This window comes from Dasypus novemcinctus, chromosome 15 (genome assembly GCF_030445035.2).
Source record: "Dasypus novemcinctus isolate mDasNov1 chromosome 15, mDasNov1.1.hap2, whole genome shotgun sequence".
Lineage (NCBI taxonomy): Eukaryota > Metazoa > Chordata > Mammalia > Cingulata > Dasypodidae > Dasypus > Dasypus novemcinctus.
Window position 1 is genome coordinate 23,377,919 of NC_080687.1, and position 14,563 is coordinate 23,392,481.

The 14,563-nt window shown below is 39.7% G+C and overlaps 1 protein-coding gene across 2 annotated transcripts in view; it reads right to left on the reverse strand.

Annotated features, from left to right (window-relative positions):
- Positions 1–14,563, reverse strand: part of NAXD (NAD(P)HX dehydratase) — a 47,657-nt gene that overhangs the window by 15,471 nt on the left and 17,623 nt on the right. For both annotated transcript variants that reach the window (XM_023586980.3, XM_004447018.5), the window contains one exon: positions 1,299–1,407. In XM_023586980.3, coding sequence (XP_023442748.1) covers positions 1,299–1,407 — 109 coding nt within the window. The remainder of the gene's footprint in view (positions 1–1,298; positions 1,408–14,563) is intronic.

Here is a 14,563-nt window from a genome sequence, read left to right on the forward strand (position 1 = left end):
CACCTAGCTGTGCTGTGTATGCTGGTTTTATGTGGGAAGGATAGTAGGGAGTAGATGTCAATCATGGTGTCAGCTAAACCAAAAGGCCTCTAGGACCCTTAGCATCCTAGCAAAGAAATTACATTAACAGAGTGTTCTAAAGAACCCAGTTAACAAAACAAAGCTAGAACCAACAGAATATCTTTTAGACTTTTTTCTAAATGTACCACTTACAACAAAATAATGTTTTTAGAATAATTTAGTCTCAGAAATATGATGCTCCAACTCAAGTCATTTGTAAGAATGACTCCCAGTTTTATCTGCTGTGTCATATACTTTGCTTAACTGGGCACTGTGCAAAGCATTTTACAAAATTTGACTCATAGTGATGTACTTACCAAATGCAATGGATGTGTCATGATGATGGGAGAGAGTGTTGCTGTGAGGGGAGTGGGGGGTGGGGGCGGTGGGGTTGAATGGGACTTCATATTTTTTGAATGTAATATTTTTTAAAAAATGAATAAAAAAAAATGTTTTATCGCCAAAAAAAAAAAAAAAAAAAAAAAAATTGACTCATAGTAACCCTCTGGTTGGTGCAATTACCCCCTGAGACTGAATATCTTGCCAGGGTCACACAGCAAGAATGTGGGTTGAGCTGGGAAGAGTTTGAGCTTTTGGCTCCAAACCTTTGTCTACTACTCAGTACTACTCAACTTGGATGCTTGAACTTGTGATCACACCAGATCAAAAACCACATGAACAGGGACAGATGTGGCTCAAGCAGTTGAGTGACTGCTACCCACACAGGAGGTCCCAGGTTTGGTTCCCAGTGCCTCTTAAACACAAAAACAAAAACAAACAAGCAAAACAGACAAAAAAAACAACTCAAGGGAGCTGATGTGGCTCAGTGGTTGAGTACCGGCTTCCAACATATGAAGTCCCAGGTTCAATCCCCAGCCCCCAGTACCTCAAAAAAACAAGAAAAATACCCATAAAAAATCTGAGTGAGTCCATATTCATTTTCTACTACTATTTAGTATAAAAATAGCTAGTACCCCAAGAGTAAAAGATTCATCTAGTCTGCTTTTGTTTTGTTTCATTTTGTCTGTAAGCAGAGTTTGTTTCTACGATTATACCTATCTCCTCGCTGTTCCCCAAACAAACTTTTATGTATTTCAATTATTCCAAGACAAGTTACACAGAATACTAAATAAGAGAATGTAATTTATGCCCAGAAAATGAAAGAAAAATGTTTCTGTTCTGACTTCCAGAGATCTAAGTCTATCATGAGAGGTGTATTTAATAATTATATACATTACCTTGACATTTTCTAGAAGCACATCATCTCTACCTAAGCCAGGTCCTATGACAAGGGTATGCAATCGGGGTAACCAGTTTTCCACGTCATGAACAGCATTTGGGCTGTCACTAAATAAGGAAAAGAAGGGCAGGTTGGTTTACTTAAATTTTTCACTTATTTTTAAACTTTTTATTTTGAAAAAATTTTAGCTTTACAGAAAACTTCAAAAATAGTGTATATATATATATGCATATATATGCTTCACCCAGCTTCTCCTAATGTTAACATTTTACATAACTATATTCTAATTATCAAAACTAAGATATTAATATTGGTACAATACTATAAACTAGATCACAGACTTCATTTGAAGTTTACCAGTTTTCTACTAACGGCCTTTTTCCTGCTCCAGGATCCAAACCAGAACCCTACACTATATTCAGTTCTCAGTTTCCTTAGTTTCCTTAGTCCTCTCCATAAATTGGTTTATTTTTTAATGCCCCAATTTAGATGTCTGATTTTCAACATTTAAAACCAGTCAGAACATTATAATTTCAAAATTATCTTTGCCCTATAGAATTAACCAATTTGCTTCTATCACATTTGTGTATAGTTTTATGTTGTTTTTCACATTTCATATTTATCATCTTACTTCATAAGACTCAACTCTTAGAATTGAAAGATAAACTAGTGGTGACCAAACTAACCTCCCATCTAAAGTAGGAATTCCTTCTAAGCATCTTTCAACATTAAATACTGAGTTTGGACAGCCACCCCACAATTGATCAAGGTTTCATTTGTTTGCACATTCCTGAGACTCAATGGTAAACTACCTTCTGGTGACATGCCTTCACTCATACAACAAATAACTTCCAACTGCCTGTTACATGCAAAGGACTGTGCCAGACACTGGGGTCCAAGGTTAAATTAGGCAGACTCCCCTTTCCTCCTAGGGCTCACAATCAGATGGAGACACAAACATATAGAAGAATAATTATAATACCTGTTCCTCCACCCGGGCTGTATACACAGCAGAGCAGGAGAGATGGGAACACCCAAGGGTGACATGGAAACAACCAACTGCTGGATATCATCAAATGCAGTGAAACTTGAAACTAGTCTCAGAAAATTACTAAGTGATCGATGAAAGAAAAGTATTCTAAGCAGAGAGCTGCCCCTTTAGCTCTTAACTCCAGATACAGAGCGTGGCTCCTCACCTTTGGCACAGTACAGCGATCCCAAACCTGGAGACGACCATCACCATCAGCGTGCCTGACAACGCCCCGTAGTGCCCAAGTTCTCTCATCTCCAGGCTAAGCACCCAGTCCTCTAGCCCAAGTTTTCTCTCAGGGTCTCACACTTAGCTGATATCTCATCATCCTGTTCCCCTACCTCTGGGCTTATTCCCACTTCTCTATATTCCCATTTCTTGGTTGAGAAAACCAACGAACAGAAAAGTAAATTCTTTTAAACAAATTACCATCTATGGTGAGGCTGGATTTGAACTCAAAAATCCCCAGCCCTGCTTTGGGGTTCTTTCCATTTACATTCTACTATTTCATTTCTCTGTTGCAAGAGGACTTTTATATATGGTGACTTTGCTTATACAAGGTCATACTCTAAACAGAGGATGATAAGGTAGAGAAGTAATTAATAGTAATCCAAATTTCATGTAGCAAAAATATTGTTTACACTCTAATGAGAGTCTTTGAAAGAAGTGCATTTTAGATTGTCCTCATTCTTGGCTGTAATATTTGGTTTGACCACAGAAGCATCTTCATGTGCTAGCTTCCCTAGAAAAATAGGCAATTTCTAGCAACTTTGCTGGTGATGGCAGTAAAAAGAAATACAGCAGTGGGTACAGAAATGACGGTTCTCAGCCCGTAAAGGACAGTAACAGAGTGCAGTTTCTAGAATTAAATAAACTCAGGTTTAAACTCCAACTCTGCCACTCACCAGCTGTAAGACCTCTCTAAGCTTCATGTCTTTAATTTGTGAAATGGGAACAGTATCTATACCTTGTAAAGGTGCTCAGGGGTATTAAATAATAAAATGTATGTGAAGCACTTAGCATGGTGCCTGGCATTTAGTAAACATTCCCCCCAAATAGCTACTATTATTATGTATAATGTGACTACTAGTATTTGCTATTATTAACAACAGTCAGTAAAGGATAGTCCATTAAATGCAGTAACAGGCAGGATAGACAATACAAGCCTATTACGTAAAAGCTACACCAGAATTCAAAACCTCAACTGCAATAGGCCAGGTATACATACACCACAGAGATACGCAGAGAAGATCATAATGAACTGGAGTTCATGAAAATTTACTACTACTCAGCTCCAGGAGATTACTACTATGTGGCAATGTAAGCTCAGTGACACCAGATCTTCCAAGTTTTCAAAGTCGGTAGAAATCTGGATTTTTTTAAGTGTATATCTCAATTTTACACTTGCTCAGGTTTAAAAAAAAAACAAAAACATATATATACAGAAAAGACTTGACTTGTATATATTAAGTCATATCTGGTATATAAGCGGTCAGTCTATATGTCTGTAACTTCCAATCTACATACAGGGCAATACTTGGCAGGTAATATGTTTTAGTAAATCTGTTAAAGTTCAAAAGTGCCCAAGTGATAAGAGGTAAAACTTTGCAAAAAGTTAAAAGAGAAGATGAACTTGTTACTTACAAGCTATGGACAGGAAACACTGTTCTCTTTCAGGGAGAAAAAACCTGCAGACACCGAGGAGATGGAGGCTCCAATGCCACCACTGCCCTGCAGTGGCAGGTGTTAGTCTCCAGGGCTCTCCCCTCCCTCTGGACACTCCCTGGGGGGCAGGAGGCAGCCAAGGACTGAGAGATTTTTCAGGGCTCAGGCGGCATGTGTGAGTGGACGTGAATGTGTGTGGAGGTTTTGCCTTTCAGACAAATGAAGACAGAAGAGACAGCAAAACCAGAGGGGATAGGGTCAAGTGGGCAAGTGGGCAATCAATACCCCACAGCAGGGTGCCCTTCCCCTACTCCCTGCACATAATTTTTAAAACATTTTTTAGCACATGAAATACTGAAGTATATTAAAATAAAATCTTTTAAAAAGCCTGCAGAAAGCTTTCTAAGAAGTAATAAGTTGGGAAACGCCCAGCAGGCCACCTCTGATGTACTTTTCTTTGCATACTTTGATGCTGACCTCACTGCTACAGCAGCATCTCCTTTTCAGTGAAGACAGAGAAGGCTGAGGGAAGCATGAACGAGACATACAGCCAAGGAGAAGCAAGAATCCCAGTTTGAGAAGATCAAGGACAGACCAATGTAACTCGTAGCAAAGCAAAAGATTTATGAATAAGCAGGGTTTGCTCTTCAAGAATAAGAACTATGTGCCTGAATCCTGACAATGAAGTGAAAACCACACAACAGCCATCTTTGGCGCTTTTCCTCGCTGCTCTAATTTTGTCAATTCCAATAAAGTTGTAGGAAATGTTAACAGTAATATCACATAATGTTGCTAAGTGTATACTTAAAGCATGGGCTTTTCTTTTTAACAACATTCATTCTCATGTACTTTAATATTGCTTAAAAAAAATACATGATGAAAAGGGCTATGAATTCAACACAAACCAGTTTGTATTTTAACAACATGAACATGCATTTGAAAAAAAGGACATATTTAGACGAGGCATCTATTCAGTCAGTGCTTATTGATTAACCCCTTGCAAAACTGCAGAACCTCTAGAATACTGCCTGGGTGCAATGATCCACAACTGGGGTTGGCAAACTTTTTCTGTAAAGGGCCAGATAGGATATATTCGGGGCTTTGCAATCCTTAACAGTCTCTCACTACTCAACTCTGACATTGCAATGTGAAAGCTGGCACAGACAATGTGCGAGTGAACGGGAACGGCTGTGTTCCAATTAAACATTATCTACAGAATCAGGCAATGGGCCAGACTTGGCCTGTGGGCCCCAGTTTGCCAGCTGTGGTCTAAAACAGGGCTAGCCAATAGAAATAGGAGATTTTACTTTTTCCAGTAGCCACATTTTTAAAAAGGAAAAAGAAACAGGTGGTATTCATTTTAATAATATATTTTACTTAACCCAATGTAATCAAAATTTCACTAACATTTCAACATGTAATCAATATTTTAAAAATCAGTACTGGGGAACAGATATGGCTCGAGCTGTTGAGTGCCTGCTTCCCACATGGGAGGTCCTGGGTTTGGTTCCCAATGCCTTCTAAAAACAAAAACAAAAAAACAAGAAGCAAGCAAACAAAAAAAAAAAACTCAGAGGAGCCAATGTGGCTCAGTGGCTGAGTGCCAGCCTTCCACATATGAGGTCCCAGGTTCAGTTCCCAGCACCAGTATCTCAAGAAAAAGACAAAACAAAAACCAGTATTCAACTATTTTACATTCTTTTTCACACTAAGTCTTCAAAAACCAAGTGTGTTTTACACTTTTAGCACATCTCAACTTGGACTAGACACATTTCAAACACGCCAACAACCATACGTGGTTAGAGGATACCATCTTCCAACAGCACAGGCCTTGAGTTGATATCATGGCCGAATTCTCAATAGCTAACCTCATAAAGACCCTGAAGGGGTTACCTAAGTTTTTTTTGTTTTTTTATTTCTCTCCCCTTCCCCGCCCCCCCCCAGGTGTCTGCTCTCTGTGTCCATTCATTCTTTGTTCTACTGTGTCCTCTTGTATTCTGTCAGTGGCACCCAGAATCTGTGTCTCATTTCATTGTGTCATCTTGCTGCATCAGCTCTCCATGTGTACGGCACCATTCCTGGGCAGGCTGCACTTTCTTCGCGCTGGGCGGCTCTCCTTACGGGGTGCACTCCTTGCGCGTAGGGCTCCCCTATGCGGGGGACACCCCTGAGTGACAGGGCACTCCTCGCACACATCAGCACTGCGCGTGGGCCAGCTCCACACGGGTCAGGAGGTCCTGGGTTTGAACCTTGGACCTCCCACGTGGTAAGCAGACGCCCTATCTGTTGGGCCAAATCCACTTCCCCTAAGTTTTTCAGTTATACTTCACTGTGTTTTATGGGAAAAACTAGGCCAAATGGTTAATTCTGATTTGGGAGGTATTCAAAAGTCTCTAGAATAGTCTTTTTAAATCTCTATTTGATGTCACTGTTGAAATTATTCTAAAGGATTTGTAATAATCTTTTGGGCTTTTGAAAAGGCAAGGTAGTCAACCAACAATATGGCCATGAAACAGGAAGCCCAGCATTGAAAGCGCTCTGAGAAGCCAAAGTATGAGTCACACAGTCCACATCTTACCTGTGGAAGAGAGCCTCAGGTAATCACTCACAATCTGCATACTCTTGTTTTGGACTTAAAGTGACCAGATTCTCTGGAATTTAACAGGTAAGAAAATACCTTAAAAATTCCACTGGTTATTCATATGGAACATCTGTGCCAGACACAAACATGACACAAGTTTCTGCTCTGGAAAAGCTGATAGAGCAGTGAAGAGGACAGACAACTGAATTGACACTGGGAACGTAGTGCAGCACTGTAGGGGAGCCTTACCCAGGTGAGACACAGGAGCCCAGAAGAGACACACCTGAGTCAGACTGGGGAGTTCAGAGGCCTCCGATGGGAGGCATCCCCTTAGGGGGAGATTAAAGAGTGAGGGAGAACTGGCAGGTGAAGGGGGTAGGGAGCAATCCCACTAGAGGGGCACACGTCCACAGGAGAAGGGAGGTGTGCAGCCCCTGAAGGGCAGAGGGAGTTGTCCTGCACAGGTAGAACCTAAGGTTTGGTGGCCAGGAGACGAGACTGGGGACAAAGGCAGGGTGGGGGCAAATCCCCAACATCCTCCTTGCTGGTCTGCAAGAATGGGATGCCAGGTGAGGATTTAAGTCAGAGGAGCAACATGACCAGATTTACCTAAAAGGCTGACATTTTAAGAAAATTACCAAGAGCTACACAAATTCAAAAGAATGCCCTCTCTGAAAAAGTGAAAAAGAAAAAAAGGTAATGTCATTTTTAACTGACTAAAGCCAAGAAAAGAAACAGGACTAAATTTTGTTAAGTTTGCAAGAAAATTATCAGTTGAAATATATGTTTAATGATTTGTTTTGAGCACAGAATTTCTTAGTAGAAATGGCTTGGTTTTATCTGACACCAAATAATGCATTTTCAACAAGCTTTAACACAATATTCTACTTTTGTTTTTCTTTCCTAGATTTTTCTGGGTATTCAATAAGGAAGATACATTAAAGGTTCAAACCTAAAGGAGAACCTTACAGTAAAGCAGGCAACATCACAATGTCAAAGGTAAAATGTAAAAAGTTGCCTAAGTGTGAGTCCCTTAAACACCCACATCTAGATACTATTAGAATATTGGTTCTTACACATGGAGACTCCAAAAGGCTCATTTAAATTAATTCTAAACCAACTTAAACCTTTTAAAATAAGCATTGTATTTGAGCTTAGGGAACAAAGATATTGCACATCATCTCACTTGTCATCAAAGTACAACTTAACCAGAGGATGCATTTCATTTCATTTAACTGAGAAAAGCTGATAAAAATTTATACAAAGGTGGCTATAAAAAATTACACATTTATACCTGGAAGTTGGGCCAACATATCACAGCAGGTGGGCACTACAACACTAACAAAACACAATCTCCTCTGCCTCTTCTTCAAGGAGGGCCAGTTGTTCAAATACCTTAAACACCCACTCTAGAAGCTCTTGTACTAGGCTGTTAAGCTCCTGTGTCCTGAGCCAGGAAACCTCCACCATCTGACTGTCCTGTAAGTCGGGCCTGGGGGGAGGGGAGCATCACCTAGGGGGGCCTCTCCAGGTGCTGGACTGCACTGGGTGGCCCTGTATGTCCTCACATCCTATGTACACTCCTATTACAGCCTCCACTATCGTTACTTCACTATGGTACAAGCATGTGCCTCACTGTCCTTGGAATCCCAGTGCTTGCCCAGGGCTCTTGAACATTTGTTTATATAAGGATTTCTGCCTTGACCGGGGCTTGAATATAGGAAAAGCATATCTGTCTATATGTCAGTCTTTCAAGGAAGCAGTGTTTACCTAAACAAACAATTAGCTTTCCAAGCTTAAACTGTAAAAATTATTCATGAAGTTAATTAATCCTCCCCTGCTGGGATGACATATAGTCACCTCAAAGGTGAGCTTTCACAATTCAGAAAGCCTGCACTGATTAACATCCTTAATTACCCATAGCCACTTTTAATCTAAAGCTGACACATTCACCTTGTCATCCGCACAGAGAATGCAAATCAATTTCAATATAAGACAAAGCAAGTTTTAATTCAAGTCGACTACTCAAATATTTGAGTGTCTATGATTTTCAAGGTAGTGTGCTAAGAACAGCAAGCCCTGTCAAGTTGAGCAAAATACATGGCTCAAGGGCTTACACTCTGGCTCCAAAACGTTATTAGAGAGGTAAAAGCTGGCAGGAGAAAAAATTAAAATAATAAGAATTACTATCCTTTTCATGTGGGATTATGCACTGCTTTGTTCTTTTTGCATAAAAGAGATCTGTACTGAATACAGTGATTGGGGAACTACAGTCCCCAGAACCTGAATTAATAAGAACTAGAATTCAACTTAATAGTGAACATAATTTAGTTCCTATCTATACCTTAAGAAATATAGACTATACATTCCTTAATTTACTAATCAACCACAACTACCAAGAAATTCTGGGGAATTTTCTGCCTGGATTCTGGAGATATTTTTGATGGTTTGAAACTGTATGTATTCCAGGAAAGTATGTTCTTAAATCTAATCCATTCCTATGGGTGAAAAACCTATTGTAAGTCAGACCTTTGGAAAGGTTACTTTAGGTAAGAGATGGCCCAGAGTGGGTCTTAATCCTCTTACTGAGTCCTTTATAGATGGGATGAATACAGAGAGAGAAAGCCAAGGAAGCAAGAAGATGAAAGCAACAAAAGAAGGGAGTAGCCAGCAGACGCCACCATGTGTCCTGCCACGTGACGGAGAAGTCTAGGATTGCTGATTACTGACTTGATTTGAACATTTTTCTCAGCCTCAAAACTTTACGCTTGTAAGTTAATAAATTCCCATTTTAAAAGCCAACCAATTTTATGGTACATGCTTGAACAGCTTTAGCAAACTAGAAAAATATTTAATTTTGATCATATCATAAACATGCTGTTTAGAAGCTCTGGTACTGTTTGATTTATATTTATATTCCCCACAACCATCAGTACAGTGTCTTGTACCTAATACATAATAAGTGTTGGTTAATGAAGTTGTTTTTTTTAGCCAATGATGAAAATGGAACGAAGTTTTGTATGGGCAGGTATGTGCAGGAGATAAAGAAACCATAAGTCTCCTCTGAGAAAAAGCCACATCCTACTCTTTGGCTAATACTGTTTTAGTCGCTCATTCACAAACTTTTATTCATCCCACATTTACTTGGTTCCTACTAAGTGCCAGAACTCCAGTTCTGTTAGTACCTTTCACCTGAAGAAAAACAATGGTCATGTAACAAATTTATTATACTAATAAATTCATATCAGAAAGAGTTCTACCCTCATGAAGTCTAATGATTTGGATAGTAAGTTGAAGGGTGACCCCCCCCCACCAAAATTCATGTCAACCTGGAACCTCAAAATATGACTTTATTTGGAAATAGGGTCTTGGCAGATACCATTCATTAAGCACCTCAAGCTGATATACTAGATTTGGCCAGGCCCTGACTCTGACAACTAGTGTCCATTTTTTAAAAGAGGAGGAAAGGACACAAAAACATAGAAGAAGGCCATGTGAAGATGAAGGCAGAGAGTGGAGTGATGCAGCTATAAGCCAAGGAACGCCAAGGACTGCAGAGAGTTCCCAGAAGCTGGAAGAGGCAAGGAAGGATTCCTCCCATGCGACTTTAGAGAGCGCTTGATATTGCTAATACCTGGATTTCAAAAGTCTGGCCTCCAGAGCTGAGAGGGAACAATTTTGTGTTTTTTAAGTCACCAAGTTTGAGGTACTTTATTATAGCAGCCATGAGAAATGAAGAGTTTATTTGTCTGCTTATTGTGACTCATAAATAAATGTTGCTGTTTATAAAAAGGGAAGAGATGACATGACTGACTGCATGCCAGCTCAGAGCGTAGGCCCTGATGAGCATGGCCTTTATGCCCTAAAGGAAGCATACTTGTCAAAACGATGGGCAGCTGCAAAGTGTCATCAAAACTTCAGACCATGTCTTCTATGCCGCACTAGTGGTTGCTTTCTGTCAGTTCCTCCAACTAGTAAATAATCAAGAATCAATTTCAAGGTCCTACTACATGTGGCTTCTAGGCTTGGGGATGGATAATATTCCAGCAATTCATGATTATATACTGTCCTCTCAATTCAAGGTGAAACATTCTTTTAGCAGATGAACTCCTTGAAAATCTGAGCACTTGCCAATATGATTAACAGTCCATAAGACAGGGAATATCCATCGACCCCTTACTAAAAGCACTAAGTTCTACTTCTTTTTAGCAACAAGGCAGTGATGTAGCTTGCCAAAAGCTAGGAGCTTTGTTCCAAGGCATCACAGATCCCCGACAGTGGGCAGAATCCAGTGACAAAATTCAGCTTCATGAGCCATTCAAAGTAATTGGCTAAGTACAAGATTGATTCCAACAAACTTCCATGATGTAATTTGCCCAAAGAATTACTGACAACCTGTAATACCACATTAATAGTAAAGACAATCTGTGGTACATCCTTTATGACAAGATTTGCCTCTGGTACTTAGTTTGTATCTGAGTCCACTGGTGTGAAATGTCTTTTCAGTGCTCAAACCCATTCACATAGAAAACACCCTTTGGACTATTATAGCACCAAAAACTCAGGGCTGGGAAAGTCTTGGAGATATCTTGTCTGATTCCTTTATTGTAAAATAAGGGCACTAGGCCCAGAGAAGCCAAGAGATGGTCTCCAAAGTAAAGAGCTGGTAAATCTGCCTGTCACCCCTGGATGTGAAACTTCGAACTTCTATGCACTTTCTACCTTTTCTGACTTGGTCAAATTTTACCATGCGCCTTCTACACACATGGCCTATGACCTAAACCTCAAACTCCTCCTGGCCTGGTTCTCTTCATGTCATTTATAAGCTCTAAGCTTCCACAAACACTTGGACTCAAATTTCAATTTTAATCCTTCAATCCTTCTATCAGGCCCACACGCTGCCCCAGGAAAGGGGCATTCAGGTATAATATACAACTCATCCATACTTTATCTACCATAAACTTTACAAAAGACCTATAGGGCAAGAATTAATTTCAAATTATGAGGAAATCTGCAATGCAGAAGAAAACTGCCCACAGTCACATGGCCAGGACTCCAGAATTTGAGCCATTGTCTAATATACCAAGCTACTTTGTTGGATATTGAATAATGTACTCCATAAAAGATATGCTTTGAACCTTAATCCATGTTCTCATGGGTGTGAAACCATTGTAAATAGGACCTTTAGAGGATGGTATTATTAAGGTGTGGCCAAACTGAAACAAGGTGGATCTTAATCCATATTACTGGAGGCTTTAGAAACTGGAAATTCTGACTCAGTCAGTAGAAACCAGAAACTGGGAGAAGCCAGAAAACGTAGAAGTCAGAAGTCAGCGAAAGGCACAGGAGGAGACCAAGGACAGAGACTACCATCACCAGAATGCTAGCTGCCAGCCCCAGGAGAAAGCACGGCCTTGCCGACACCTTGCCTTTAACACTGTGAAACAACATATGCTTAAGCCAACCCCATGAGTAGTTTATCTGTCCTAGCAGTTCTGGAAGACTAAGACATTACCTTACAAAATTCTGAATCCATTCAAGAGATTTAATGAACCAACTCCATTCTGCAACTATGACATTTTCCCAGATATTCCTGTGCACTGACCAGAGCCACATATTGTATGGCGCTGACCAATGCAAACTAGCTCTGAATCCAGGAATATGGCTAGAAACTTTTCATCAGTTTTGACCCAAAGATCAACAACTTTTAAAAAGCAAAACTGGGAATAACCAATATAACTCCTAAAAATGTTTGAATTACTTTCTTTGAATTACTTTTTGACTGTTGACTCCTCCACATCTTGGCATCATGCCTTTTTTCCTGTTTCATGGTAAATATTTTGAAGGCATTAACTGACCACATTCCCTCTTCTCATTCACACAGTAAATGACCAAAATCTATTAAGTCAGTACAAAATATCAAAATGAAATGCTCACAAGTAGTCCACATAGGTGTATCTTTTTAACAAGAGCCAACAATGAAATCAAGGAGAAATTACAGCAAAAAAAAAAGTCTTAGAAGAGGAACAAAGGTATTCAATTGTCTTTAAAGAAAAGGCCTTTTGCCTATAACAACATCCCCTTACTTTACTGGCTGACCTTTAGAGATTCAAAGAGCCATCGGCCAGTTAAAACAGACCAAGCCAGTTAAAACGGGTCACAAAGAACTCAGAAGAAATCTAAAAGGATATGGGCAGAGAGTGATTTTAGTGACAACCTAAAACATAAAATAAATCCTTAAGTTAGAATCACTAAGATGCCTTTGTTTTGCTGAAATTAAATGAGTAGTTCAACATCCAAGCCAGTCAGCCATAGAACTGTAATGAAATTATTGTCCTCACAGCTACCTCATTCAAAATAATGTAATAGCCTTTATGTTACATAACTCTACAACAGGGAAAAAAACAATTTCTGTAACGGGCCAGACAGTAAATAATTTAAGCATTGGGGGAGCCACATCAGATCTCTGTCTCATACTTTTCATTTCTTTTAACACCTTTTAAAAATGTAAAACCTATTCTGAGCACATACAGGCCATGCAAAAACAAGGCAGCTGGCTGGATTTGGCCTATGAGCAAAAATTTTAAGCCTCCCTAGAACCTCATATGCAATCATTAAACCAGAAAGCTGTGCATGCCTTGGTGCTAGGGAATCTAGGAAAATATAATATTCTAACTCAGAAATTAGAGTCTTGAACCACAAGAGTGAACATTCAAGAGCTATGTGTGGATCTAGAGCTCTGAATACTTCACCTCCACACATTAGAGAACAGACTACTGTGAATTTTAGTAAACACAAACATGACAACATAATAAGGTTTAAGGATAAGGTGAGTTTTTTTTAAGATACACAAGTGCTGAAGTTACCTGTAGACAAAAAGGAAGGCACACTAATTTAATAACGTGAAAATCAGATGAAAAGAATGCAATCACTGGATAGAAGAGAGTCAGAAGTGGAAGGATACTCCCTCTTCTGAGAATAAGGAGCAAAAGAAGCCAGGGACAGAGCAGAGAGGGCAATTAGAATCACAAGTTCATAGTTTCCTTGTAAAGAAGGTACCCTTCTGAGCACAGGAATACTGAGGCAAGATAGGGGCACAAAGAAAGTGGCAAGGATCCTTTAGAATGAGATAAGAGACAAAAGGAACAGGGAAGGAAAACTGGCTCAAATGCCACCTCATATGAAGCCCTCCCTGATGGCCCAATCAAAACGAACAATTCCTTTTTCTGTTCCTACACCATTTTTCTTATGCCTTTAATTTGGCATGTCTGTCTCTCCCCTGGGATTATTTGCTCCTAAAAGCAGGAAGCATCCTCTTACCACCTTTTTATCCTCCCAGAAAGATCTGGCTCATCTAAGAAATCTAGGCTGCAAAATTACAGAAGAAAGAAAATTATATTAAAATATGGGATTTTTATCCCAAAGCAAAATGAGTTAATATTTATCCAATGTGGTAGGTTGCATTATATATCCCCAACAAAGACATGTTCTTAATCTTACTCCACATTCCTGTGGGTTTTAACCCATTGTAAACAGGATCACTTGAAGACGCTATTTTTAGTTAGTGTGGCCCATGTGAATGAGGGTGGGCCTTAATCCAGACTGCTGGAGACCAAATAAAGAGGACCCAGAACAGAAGTCATAGATAAGCAAGAAAGGAGAAGGCATCACCATATGAGGTGAGGCAGAGATGAAAGCCAAGGAACCCCAAAAACTGTAGCAAGCTAGTGCCAGAACACTAAAGACTTCAGGGAGGAGGCACTGCCTTGCCAACACCTTGATTTTGGACTTCCAGCCTCGGAAACCATGAGCCAATAAATTCTGCTATTTAAGCCAATCTGTCGTCTGGTGTTTGGCATAGCAGCATAGTAAACTAAGACATCCAGTTATAAAGATTACAAGTAGTTCCTAACTTGGACAGAGCATCTGTTTTTAAAAAGGGTCCAACAGAAAGAAATGGAAACTAGAAAATCTTGGGGTTATCATT